Consider the following 14,055-nt stretch of genomic DNA (forward strand, 5'->3'; position numbering starts at 1 on the left):
TTTCGCTTTCCTAAGCTTCTTCAGGAGATATATTTGTGATATTAGCTATAAAAATAGAAAAATATATATAAGAAATAGATATAAACAATGACTAATTAAAGTCTGCCTGTAAATTCTACAATCATGATAATTTATTCGATATGGTAAATAGAAAATACAAAAATAAAATTAATAAATCTGTATATATAAATAAGCAAATATCATACATCAGAGTGTGTACTAACAGTATGGACTAACACACTGTGCGTATCAAAGTCATCAGGGAAAAAAAAAAAAAATATATATATATACATATTTCTATTCATTCACCACCGCATCATAATTAATTGATAGAGTCTTACCTATTAACAAAGGCAGGACTCAAAAAATGAGTCTGTGCAGTGGCCGATAATGTTCCCTCAGTCCCCAAATCACCATAAATGCATGCAGAGAGAAATAAAATCCCTAGAGGTAAATGAAATTCTCTAAAAAGAGAAAGATCAATTACACAAGTATCATGGTGGGTGGTATCTGTTTTGATAGAGTCAGACATATGAAAATCAAAAAGAATCCAATAAAATAAAATGAAATAAAATAAAAATATACCTCTGGTAGAATCAATAAAGGTAACAAAAGGTTACATCTCAAGGATGGTAAGAAGCTAAATTGCTGAGTGTGTAAGAGGGCGGTTCTGGGATTGCAGTCACAAGGCAGGCAGCATACAGGGCTGGAACGTCCAAAAACGGCTAATGGATGAAACAGACCTGAAGATATGGCTGCAAACTCTCAAAGAACCTGAAAGTGTAGGTAAATAGAAAAATCTATAGTTTCAATCCAATGGGGTAGATCATTACTGAAAACTGGAAAAAAAAAACATACTGATAAAGGTTTGTGTAGCAGCGTTGCTAATCAGGAGGGTCCATCTGCCCAGCGCATTGCCAGAGGGAATGACAGAAGCTGGCGGGAGCACGTCCCGCTTTTAAAACTTTCCAGCGTGACGACGTCTGACTCATCGTCACGCTGCGGACTGAAAATGACATCTGGGCGCGCTTACGATGTCTAAAAAGGAAGTGAAACGTCAACAGCGTCAGGCACACAGCGCTGACCCGCGGCCATCTTAAAGTATCCTATGCCCTTACTCTGGCTCTACGGAGGTCCATTAGGCTCAAAAATGAGGTTTGGATTATAGGAATTGATGACGTAGGCGAAAATAGGCGACGCCCAGTGTATCGTGGCTGTCCTATGGTTGACGCTATGCTGAACCCTGAATTTGACATCAGGGAAACCAAAAATGGGAAGAAAAATATTAAAGCATAAATAATGCCATATATAGACAAAGCGCAACGCTAGGTGTCAGTTGAAGGGCAACAAAGCAACCAAAGCATTGATTAAAAATTGAATTGTTAAGTGCCCCGGGTGTCCGTACATGCAAAAGATAAGGAGGGAAGGGGACAGAAGGAAAAATAAAGGCTCATACCACACATAAAATCAAGATATAGAAATATAATAATTAATTACATATGATATATATAGAAATATATATATAAAAAAAAAAAAAAACACCTATAAAAAGGGTTTGTAACTCAAGGCGTCATTGAGGCCTGGATGTTTCAAGGCATTAAGGGTAACAATCCACTTGTTCTCACGTTATAACAGGATCTTATCATAATCCCCCCCCTCTTTCATTCGGGGGGACATGTTCCAGAGCATAAAAATGCATCTTGTTATCATCAAATTGGTGATGTAAACCCATATGTCGGCTTATGGGGGTTTCCATCTTTTTCTTGTAAACTAAAGAGACATGGTCTCTGATCCGATGGAAAAAGGGACGTTTGGTTTTGCCCACATAGAATGCATTGCATTCGCATAACATAATATAAACCACACCAATGGATTGGCATGTGGCTTGAAAGTTAGGATTATATAGCTGACCATTCGGGAGAATGATGTTGCGAGATGCATAGATATATCTGCAAAAATCACATTTATGGCAGGGTTTAGTACCCTTGTTTTTGGTATGGGTTGTGGATAATGGGGCATAGTGACTATGAACTATATGGTCTCTGATTGAACGGGATCGCCTATATGTAATCTCAGGGTGATTTTTTAAATGTTTGGACACCTTCGGATCCCCCATCAACAAATACCAATGCTTTTGAAGCAATTCACGCATTTGCCGATGTTGTCCGGAAAACGTGGTGATCATTCTTAAACCTGAAGCTGGTTTTTGTTTAATGTGCCCATGAATTAATTGACTGCGGTTGCTTTTTTTGGCACGAAGGTAAGCTCTTTTTAAGCATTTATTGCTATAACCGCGTGCTTTAAGACGTTCTCTCAGTGCCCTGGCCTCGGATTCGAAATGGATATTCTCACTGCAGTTTCTCCTTAATCTTAAATACTGCCCGTAAGGGACATTATTGATAAGTGGTTGTGGATGGGAGCTGGTAGCATGCAGGAGTGAATTTCCTGCTGATGCTTTACGAAAAAGGGTGGTTCCTATGGTTCTATCCGGATTGATAAAGAGGGTGACATCCAGGAAAGTTAAGATGGACTGGCTAGCTTCCATGGTGAAGGTTAGGTTATAGGGATTAGTTTTCAGACTTTCAAAAAAGCGGGACAAATCTTCTCTATTTCCGGTCCAAATTAGGAATACATCATCAATATACCGTTTCCATATCGGTATATTTTCCACCAGATCTTGCAAGTCTTCCCTAAAAAATTAATTCTGCTCCCACTCCCCCAGGTACAGGTTTGCATAGGTGGGGGCACATCTGGTCCCCATAGCAACTCCCTGCACCTGGAGGTAGTGGGAGCGAGCAAACAGAAAAATATTGTTCATGAGGATAAACCTCAGAAGATCCAAAATGAATCCCCTGTAAGGCTGAGGGACATCGCCATCTCGAGAAATGAAGCCCTCTACAACTGCCACCCCCAATTCATGGGGGATGGAGTTGTAGAGGGCCTCCACATCCAAGGACACAAGCCACGCTCCCTTTGGGATGGTTAAACCATCCAGAGCTCTAAGAAGTTCACTAGTATCTTGTAAGTAAGATGTTAAACCTTCCACATGGGGTCTTAGGGATTCATCTATCAATTGGCTAGCATTTTCAGTGAGAGATCCGTTTCCGGACACTATCGGTCTGCCCGGGGGGTTATTTAGGTCCTTATGTACCTTGGGAAGGGCGTATAGTGTGGGAATCCGAGGACAGGGCACATTGAGAAACTCCCATGTTGATTTAGTAATAAGGCCCTGGTGATAGGCGGTTCCAATTAGCTTTCTGTAACGTATGGTCATGTTGGTAACATGAGTCTCTGAGACTTTCTTGTACCAGTCTCGGTTTTGTAAAAGGCGTAAGACCATAGATTCATATTGTTCAGTAGTCATCACTACCAAATTGCCTCCTTTGTCTGAGGGTTTAACCACCAGACGGGAGTCCAACTGTAGTGATTTTAAAGCCATTTTTTATTGGCTTGTAAGATTTGATTGTTTTATGCCCTTCCATTTAGTCCTGCAGATATCCTCAGTGACCTGATGGATGAAGGCCCAGACATTGGGGTTACCCTGTGGTGTGGGGAAAGTTTTAGATTTTGGTTTATACTCTTTGGGAGTAAAAGGGACCACTGGGTAAGGGGCACAGGGCACATGACTAGGAAGGCCACCCTGATCAAGAATTTGGGCTTCCAGAAGATCTATCTCGTCTATATGGCCCTCGTCCCAGAGCTCCATGAGCTCTTCCATTGCTTTAATTTCATTCAGTGTGATATTTTGCACTGCAGGTTGAGATTGAGGTGGCTCTGGGTTGGATTGTGCAGATTTGTCGAACATAATGCGAAGTATTAGTTTGCGAGCAAAAAGGTTAAGGTCTTTGATAAGTTCAAACTGATCAATCTTCTGTGTTGGACAGAAGGTCAAGCCTAATTCCAAGACGGAAAGTTGATCAGCACTGAGGGGAATGGAGGATAGGTTGATTATTTCAAACTTTTGGCCTGTTTCTGGAGACCGTCCGTGGCCGTCATCTTTTTCGATTCGTGTACCGGTTGTGTGAAAATCGGAGCCGGACGAAAATCCGACTGATTGGAATCATTGATATTATTAGTTAAGGATAACAATGTTAAAGATGATGAATTGGTTGCATAAGTGTTGGGGGGAGTGTCCCGATGTGTCAGTGCATGTGAGATATTGGATTTGGCCGTGGTGGCTCTAGTGTGTATTGGTGTGCGATTGGTGTTTTGATGCCGCTTACTTGGCCCCGCAGGTGCGTGAGTGTTACCGTTCGTGCGTATAGTGGAGGATCCAGAATCCTTGGAGCCTTCTGGTGCCTGTGAAGAGAGAGAGGAAGCAGAAGAGGTGTCAGAATCATTAGGTTCGGAGGGGGCATCTCTAGAAGTTCGCATTTTGGTGTTTCGTCTCCTGCTTGTTTTTGTTTGTGTCCAAGCATAAGCTTGATTGTTATCATATGATACCTTATCCCTTAGGAATTTCTTTTCCTTAGTTTTTAAAATTTCCGCTACATAGGTCTCTATGTGCGTTTTGAGGATTCCCTCACGGTTAGAGAAGAGCTCACTTGAAACAATCAAGCTATTTTCAGCATATAGCTTTTCTATTTCCTTATCGAGAGAGGCCAATTCCTCACCATAATGTCCACATAGTAGTTCCATCATTCTCATGGAGCAAGATTGAAGATTGGTCTCCCAATCTGTTTTAAAATTTGATTCTAATTTGCTCACTGTGGGAAAGATTTGGATTCTCAACCCCCAAGGGGCAATCTGATCGTCCAAATATTTCGAAAAATACCATTTGTTCCAGTAAATTCTTGCCTTCTTCTCCAGCATTCGCTGGAGACGAAGAAAAAAGCGGTCCATGGATAGGCCACCTCCAGTGGCATTCTGGGATTTATGGATCTGATCCATAAATCCCTCAAATGCATTACCACAATGGTGGGCCATAGAGAAACCATGAAAAAACAAAAACAAAAAACAACCTCAAAAATAACTATAAAACAAAAAACAAAACACAAACACACAAAAAAATCAAAACAAAAAAATAAATGAACAAACAGTAGATCATTGAATGCGATTCAATCAATATATTAGATAAACAATAATATATTGGTGTATTTGAATATTAAATCTTAAATTCCTCAATTTCCTACGGGTGAAAGGTGGGTAACACCTCAAGACAAATTGAATAAAAAATATTCGGAAGGGAGGAAAAATCAGGAGCACCACATCCCAGAAAATATAATAGAACAAAAAGGGGACATTGAGGCCAATTATGGGCCCCAGGGATTTTAACGGTGCTGAGATAAATGAGGTAATGAGCGTATAATAAATAGGCGACACCCAGTGTATCGTGGCTGTCCTATGGTTGACGCTATGCTGAACCCTGAATTTGACATCAGGGAAACCTAAAATGGGAAGAAAAATATTAAAGCATAAATAATGCCATATATAGACAAAGCGCAACGCTAGGTGTCAGTTGAAGGGCAACAAAGCAACCAAAGCATTGATTAAAAATTGAATTGCTAAGTGCCCCGGGTGTCCGTACATGCAAAAGATAAGGAGGGAAGGGGACAGAAGGAAAAATAAAGGCTCATACCACACATAAAATCAAGATATAGAAATATAATAATTAATTACATATGATATATATAGAAATATATATAAAAAAAAAAAAAAAACCTATAAAAAGGGTTTGTAACTCAAGGCGTCATTGAGGCCTGGATGTTTCAAGGCATTAAGGGTAACAATCCACTTGGTCTCACGTTGTACCAGGATCTTATCATAATCCCCCCCTCTTTCATGTTCCAGAGCATAAAAATGCATCTTGTTATCATCAAATTGGTGATGTAAACCCATATGTCGGCTTATGGGGGTTTCCATCTTTTTCTTGTAAACTAAAGAGACATGGTCTCTGATCCGATGGAAAAAGGGACGTTTGGTTTTGCCCACATAGAATGCATTGCATTCGCATAACATAATATAAACCACACCAATGGATTGGCATGTGGCTTGAAAGTTAGGATTATATAGCTGACCATTCGGGAGAATGATGTTGCGAGATGCATAGATATATCTGCAAAAATCACATTTATGGCAGGGTTTAGTACCCTTGTTTTTGGTATGGGTTGTGGATAATGGGGCATAGTGACTATGAACTATATGGTCTCTGATTGAACGGGATCGCCTATATGTAATCTCAGGGTGATTTTTCTGTATCAATGAATTACCTTTCTGCTTTTTGTATTATCTTTGGTTCATGTCTGTTTTTTAATATTGACAAATAAAACATATATTTTATTATACGCTCATTACCTCATTTATCTCAGCACCGTTAAAATCCCTGGGGCCCATAATTGGCCTCAATGTCCCCTTTTTGTTCTATATATTGTAATATTGGAGCCTGAGATTACCAGCCAGCTGTTGGTAAAAGCAAACAGTTTTGTACTCACAAAAAAAACCCCAGCGAACAAAACAGCTTTCTTCAGCAAACAGTTGCGAAATAGTCCATAACTCTGGCTCACCGCCAGTATCGCCCATCCCTTAACAGGGTTTTTTTCTAATTTCCTGCCTGCCTCAGGGGTCCCAAAGAGGAGATCTCCAAAATTCAGCAACTGTGTTGCAGTCACTAGCCAGTCCACACTGCTATAGACTCCACAGGCACCAGCTGATGGCTTCCTGTTACTCTTAGGCTTCTTTTTCAGGTGGCTTAACTCCTTCAGGACCAAATCCCCTGTAATCAGGGTTTGGACTTTTGTCTAGGGAGTAAGGAATAAACGGGAACGCGACTGGGAAGCGACTTTGTGGGACCTTATATAGGGACTTTCCAAACTAACTTTCAGGCCATGTTTAGGAAAAGCAATAGACTTGCAGCTTAGTGCCCTGCCCTTATAAACACGACAGACCATTGCATGATTGGTTGGTGCAAGCTGACCCCAGATCTAAATATGCGAAGATGCCTTACAAGTTTTCTAACAAAACGTTACTACAAGTTTTATAATAGCAGTGTTTGCAATTCTTTGATCTAGGGGACACAGTTCGCACATCCACACACAGAAGAAAATACCCTTTACAAGACTGCTACAGTTGTAAAATGGAACATTGTATTTTGCTGTGAAAATGCTGCATATGTTGGCAAAACCTTAGGTCCTTTTAAACGATGTTTCCAATGCCAAAGAAGTGACATAAGAAGAGCACTTACCAAAATAGCCAAGGGAGAACCGAATAATCTAAGTAAAGCTGTAGCAGTACACTTTGCTGAAAACAACCATCAGGTACATGCATTGAGAATGATGGTCATGGAACACGTTGACAGACCACCAAGAGGGGGAACAAAGATTGCTTCCTCCTATGCATACTAGGCACACATACTTAAAACTTTACATCCAGGAGAGTTAAACACAAACCTTTTCCTGACATGTTTCTTGGATGAACACTAGAGCCTAAAATTGCTTACTGATCTCATCAACACTGTTTTTATTCTTTTCTGCTTTTTATTTCTTTATCTATAGACTTCTGTTTTTCCTGACATTGCTGTTATTTCATTTCTTGTCCCTCATCTTGTCTCTCAATACAATGTTCACTAAGGCAGGCCAAAGATGATGCATTTTTTTGTTGAACAAAAAAATGATTTGGTTCCCCCTTCAACACACTTGTGTTGATGGAGGAATCCCTCCCATGGAGCTATTGTATTCTAATAGAGGGGAGACTATAGCTGGAAGCAATGATTGCGCTAAAAAAAAAAACCTGACATTCTTGTCATACAGAAGTCAATCGGGAACCTGTCCATAGATGGATGTCCATAGATGGATCGAAATTCAGCATTTCCCTGCTGAACTGGCCAAACTTCGATCCATCTACGGTCCGCTTAAGTGAGATATGACTGCTGTGATATCTCCATAGACTAATCTATAATTTTATTAATTTCACATTCATATTGCGAAAGCTGGCAGCTGTGCCTTGTTTACTGAGAAATGGCTAATTATTACTGACCTTTATGGTAGATGACCTGTGATTTCACCTTTATATTCTTCATTCTTTGTTGATGTATTATTTATGCAGTTCATTGTTCATTATTTCCAGGCCTACTGCAGACACCATTAATATTTTCTTCATACAGCTATTGGAAATCAAGTTAAATATTGAGTTGCTGTTTTCCAGTAACACTTGATCTTTGCGTTAATTGCTGAATATTGGGGGATTATAATGTGTCAGTAATGTGTGTTGTGTTTTTTGTTTTGTTTTTTTCAGTGAAACCATCATGTTTCTTCATGAAATATTTCACCAGGGTCTGAAAGCCAGAATTACTAACTGGCCTACTTTAATTTTAGGTATGTGAGCTTGTTTTCTAATACTTTTAATAATACATGAATGAGAGCTGCCAACTTGAATGGCTACTGCCTTGACGTTTGGGACTTGTGTGGCTTTTTGATATGTTCATATCATTTTGAAGTCTTCCTTGGGTTAGTAGAAACTGCATTACTTTTTTATCACGCTGAATTATACAGTATATCACTGATTGCTTCTCTTAATCACCAGTCTGTTACTGAATAAGAAGTGCTAGGAAAAACAATTTTTTATGTCTGGTCCTTTAGAAGTGCCATTTTTTTGTTTTATTGTTTGTGATCCTTAAGTCACTGCTTATATTTGTTAGGCCATTCATGTGTCAAGGTGTCCCCTAAAGCTTTGATAATGGCAAGGTATACTGCTTTCCAAAGACATCTTGACAGTAAGCAACAGTACAACAGGGTGATTGTAACATGATGTGAGCTTTTATGTAAATGTACAAGGAGAACGCTGCACATCTCTGGACCACTCAAGGTGCAAGAGGGATGAAAGGTGGCCTCAGCCCTGGATCCTCCCAACTTGTTTTACCCCACCAAGGGGCTTAGGCACAGAGGTACACGTCTATGACTAAGCCCCAGCGGTGAAGCAAAACACATCAGAGAACATGGCTTGTCATAGGAGCAAGGGCTGAGGCCGTCTATCATCTCTCTTGTACCTTGAGCGTCTCGAAGGTGTGGGGCATTCTCCTTGTACATTCCTACAGCATTGAATTAAGCATTCACACCTGCACCCTGTTTTGGAGTGGTTTCACCAGAGCCATATCACCGGTGCTTGGAGCGGTGCTCCACTAAATATTTATAAAGTGAGCGTTTCCCCTACTCTTGAGTAGAAATACATGCACATATTCTAAGAAATGTAAGAACTGGGTATCTCTTCTTCTAGAGGAGGATCTCAATTCCCCCCAGTTCCTTCCACTTTAGCTGATAGAGTGTACTTCCTACAGTGTTGGTGTAGGGAGATCTAGTATGGCAATGGTATCCTAATGACAGGAATATGCTTTATGTAGGTCGATAGACATAAAACAATTTATCCACAGAGGCGTTAATGAGATTAACCTTTTCGTCCCCAGTCCTAGCAGCCATCAGATGACCCAGGAATATCCATCATCAGATTCTTTTGCAACTTCGTACCTGCTTGTGTGTGTAAATCATATGTATAATCAATTGAATTCAGACTGGTGCTCTGACAGCAAACAGTGGAATGTTTTAAAGAAGAAAATGCACAGAATAGGACTATGTACTACAGTAGTTTAGTGGTTAGCATTACGCAATATTATTGGCCACCAGCCCCCCAGTCTAAACAAAGTCTGTGCAGGCTTCCTCCGCGTAGCACTGTCTTCTCCTATTTGATGCCTGCATATCTGTTCTTCATGAAGAGACTGAAAGTTCTTTAGACCTTTCTTCTTCTCAATATGAACTTTATACTTAATGTACGTAATTTATGTACATAATATTTTGTAACCATAACATGTACACGTGTTTGTTTACATTTTATGTATTGAAAATATCAATAAAATACATTGAACAAGAAAATGAACTTGGACCTGAACTCAAAAAGTGAAGATTTTCTTTGTAATAGGGAACACGTAGATGTGTTAATTGTGCCTAAGCAACACACTGAAAAATGTACCTCTTTAATTCCTCTTAAAAACAGTACTTCATTTTCTGGTATTTGAGGGCACCTAGAGCTTACAACTTCATAGCTGTGTATTTGCAGTGTGAGATAAAAAGGCAAAGCTGCCTGTGATTGCTGGTCTCAGGGCATTGACTATTTTTAATCCTTATGCTACCAGCAATACTAAATGGATAGGAAGGTATATTAAATTTACTTGTTTTAAACATTTTTACTTACAATTCATCAGTTACTTCCTGGTTTCTAGGCTTAGGCAAATGATGTAATACATCCCAGGAGTCTTCAGGGGGGTAGACGGGTTTTCTCAGCCAAGCACTCTCTTCTGCCTGCATGCCTGATGTATTCCAGGAAGTAAATGCTACATGCATCATGTGCCCTTACTCAAGATGGACACAGCTAAAAATTATGGGGGGGGGGGGTCAAAGCGATTTCTCAACCAAATAAAGCATGCAGACATGGATGGATGAGAGAGTTTGCTTTGAATAGTAAAAGTGAATTAAATAGCATTTTCAGTTTGTGGTGCTCAGATGTAGTAAAGTTCTGCTTTAACTAACTTCAATATTGGGCACTTTCACCCACTTCCTGCCCAGGCTAATTTTCAGCTTTCAGCCCAGTCACACTTTGAATGACAATTGCACGGTTATGGAACATCGTACCCATATGAAATTTTTATAATTTTGGTCACACAAATAGAGCTTTCTTTTGGTGGTATTTAATCACCACTGAGTTTTTTATTTTTTGCTAAATAAACAAAAAAAGACTGAAAATTGTGAAGGAAAAAAAAAAACACATTTTCCTTTTTGTTTCTGTTTTTGAAAAATAAATAATCTTTCTTCTTAAAGAGGAGTTCCGCCCACCCCTTTAAAAATTAAAAGTCAGCAGCCACACATAAAGTAGCTGCTGACTTTTTAACGTTAGGACACTTACCTTTCCTGAAGTCCAGCAATGTCAGCACTGCAGCTGATGTTAGCATTGGCTGGTCGGGTGCTGCAGCCACCATTGCTGGTAAGGAAACCTGTCAGTGTAGCCTTTTGGCTTCAGGGCCGGGTCCCTACTGCTCATGCGCGAAGCGAGCTGCGCTCTCTCACTGGCCGGGCAGAAGGGGAGGGAGGATGAGGGGGGCCGAGCTGCTGATGTACTTTGCCGTGGCCCAGTCTCCCGGAATTGGGGACAGGGTACCTGTAAAAAACAGGCACCCGCCCCCCCCCCCCCCAAATGTGGCACCGGAGGGGGGAGGAATGAGTTAATCGGAAGTTTCACTTTTGGGTGGAACTCCGCTTTAAGTATAGGCCAAAATGTATTCTGCCACATTTCTTTGGTAATATCCCAAATCAGTGTTTATTATTTAGTCTGTAGGAAAGTTATAGAGTCCACAAGCTATATATAGTATATACTGTATATCTGAAAAATGATTAATCCTGATGTACTGACATCGTCATCTCATTACTTGAGGCCTACAAATGCTAGGACACTACAAATACCCCCCAAATGATCCCTTTTTGGAAAATAGGCAGTCTCAGGTATTTAGTAAGAGGCATAGTGCATTTTTTTAATTTGTACTTTTTTGTCACAATTTTTTGCAAAAAGAAGAAAAAAAATAATAGTTTTTTTCTACAAACTGCCACCAGTGTAGTACAACTTCATCATATGACTGGTGTGGCGGTAATCAGGGACACTAACTGGTGACAGTATGTAAAAAGATAGATATTTTTTTTTTAATACTTTTTTAAAATATATTTTCCTTTTTGTTTACGATTTTTTTTTACATACTGTGACCAGAGCGATACTGTGTTACCAAAGTAACTGTACTACTCTGGGGAGGTAAACAGGATTTTTTTTGATCGCTTATAACAGTGATGTTATAAGCAACCATTTTTTCTGAATGAAATCAATTCCTTCATGTGTATTGTTGTGATTAGCTGTGATTACGGACAGCTAATCATATGGTACAGATGGGCTGTGATTGGCCCTGCCTGTACCATGTGATCTCTGTGACCAATCACAGTAAGCAACACAATAGTACACAGTGAATGGCATGAATGGAAGTCGTCCATTGTGTACAATTATCATGTGATTTGCTGTGATTGGTCACAGCAATCACATGGTACCAGCAGCAGCCTGGTGCAGTGATCTTTCATCAGCTGTGTCCACAGGACACAGTGGGTGACAGATGACACTACAACGAGACCCGTGTGCGGCGTGTTTCAGGGAGGATGTACTGTGAGCACTTAAAACTAGAGCGGTCCTGCCTGGCTTTCATTTGTCTATAGGCCCAGGCAGGAATCGGTTAAAGAATGAGATTTGGTGAAGTCACTGCTGTGCTGCTTACTATGCCCCTTGTTGGAGGCTCTGACACGAGGAAGCAAAATCCTTTAAGGTAGTCTCTTGTACAGAGAGACACAGTCAGTAGTTAGTAATGGGGGGGGGGGGGGGGGTCTGTGGTCTATCAGCTGTAGATAGACCGCAGACAATGCTAATGAACTAGAACTTTGCCTTCTGCTTGCCTTTTGATGGATACAGGTTCTAGAGTTTAGTTCCTCTTCAAATTGGCTTAATCTGTGAGTCTGTAGCACATCATCATTACACTATTGTGTATGCTTCACTTATTTATATTGATACTTATTTAGCTTTGTTCCCTGGGAAGTAATGAAATGTGGGTGAGCATTATGTACATGTGCGAATTACCATGTTTAATTAATAAGGCATTTGAACATCAAATCGAGATGTCCTCATCAGATTCTGCTCCATAGGGATACCGCCCCTGTCCAACAATGGATAATGTACAGCTGTTCATATTAGTATAATTAATGGTTCCTCTGTATGTCTTTACAGGGGTCACTTAGGGCTGCCAATATTTTTGGATCATTCAAAAACATTCCCTAGGCTAGGGCAATATTAGACAGCTAAAGGGATAAATTGCTGTGGAAGAGAAGAACAAGTCTTCCTTGAGATGCTTTTATAAATACTGTAAGGTTCCTTTTGCTATAGATTGAGTATCCTTTTAATAGCAGGTGCTTTAACTGTAATGTGTTTGTGATCCAAGCCCATCTGATGATTGCACACAACGTACCATCTTGCGCTCGGTCATTGCTTTACTGTGCTATTCTCTTACAGCTGTTGTGAGTTATTTTATGTTTTTCCAGGAAAGGGCAAAAGCTTTCAGAATAGTGTTGACATGAAAGATGAAAGATAGGTTTGTTTATTCACAGTTTCTCAACTTTAATAGATTTCATCTAAGTAGATACTGTAAAGTTTCTGCAGAGAAAATAGAGTCTAGTCTAGTGATATTTCAATGTTTCCAGCATTACTAATGGGTAGGTGAACACTTTGTTCCTAACAATTCCTGTGGATGATATGCACTACTCAAGAACACAGATATCATTTACTAGCTGAAAAGAAATTGTGGGCTCCCTTGTATATCTCATAAATATCTAACAGGTTGGCTCCTGACCTTTAAATGAATTACAGGTTTATAGGGTCCCCTTAGGACTCGGTACAAAAGGTAGAGAAGCTGGTCAAAGGCATCTTCTAGCCTAGTTTCTAAAAAGTCATTTGATTTAGACATAGGAATTTGTAGGCTTGAAGATTAGTTGTAAAATAATGCACACCCAAATCACAAAATCAGTGCATAAAGGGTTTATTACATAAATAAGGGTGCTGAAAACCCTATGTTCGGTTTTCTCTAGAAAACCTAGGGATAATACACTCTAAATAAATAATAGGCTGCACTCCAAGTAGCTGACTTTTTATGTTTCATATATTTATGAAAGGAAGCATCATATAAAGACATAACAGTAAAGTGTAGCATATGCACAAGATTTACCCACAGTTCCTTTGTTTAGACCAGGGGTCTCCAGACTTTCTAAACAAAGGGCCAGTTTATGGTCCTTCAAACTTGGGGGGGGGGGGGGGGGTCATGATAACCAGTGGGAGAAGAAAATGTTCTGGCATCGGTGGAAGTAATCAATGCTCCATGATTGGTATTAGGGAGAGGAATAGTGCCCCATGATTGGTGTCAATGGGAGGAATAGTGCGCCATCATTGGTGTCAATGGGAGGAATAGTACACCTTCATTGGTGTTAGGTGGAGGAATAGTGC

At 40.0% G+C, this 14,055-nt stretch overlaps 1 protein-coding gene across 3 annotated transcripts in view; it reads left to right on the forward strand.

Annotated features, from left to right (window-relative positions):
- Positions 1-14,055, forward strand: part of RASGRF2 (Ras protein specific guanine nucleotide releasing factor 2) — a 502,009-nt gene that overhangs the window by 263,852 nt on the left and 224,102 nt on the right. For all 3 annotated transcript variants that reach the window (XM_073624437.1, XM_073624439.1, XM_073624438.1), the window contains exon 6: positions 8,230-8,309. In XM_073624437.1, the coding sequence (XP_073480538.1) occupies positions 8,230-8,309 (80 nt within the window). The remainder of the gene's footprint in view (positions 1-8,229; positions 8,310-14,055) is intronic.

The sequence above is a fragment of the Aquarana catesbeiana genome, linkage group LG01 (genome assembly GCF_042186555.1).
Source record: "Aquarana catesbeiana isolate 2022-GZ linkage group LG01, ASM4218655v1, whole genome shotgun sequence".
Lineage (NCBI taxonomy): Eukaryota > Metazoa > Chordata > Amphibia > Anura > Ranidae > Aquarana > Aquarana catesbeiana.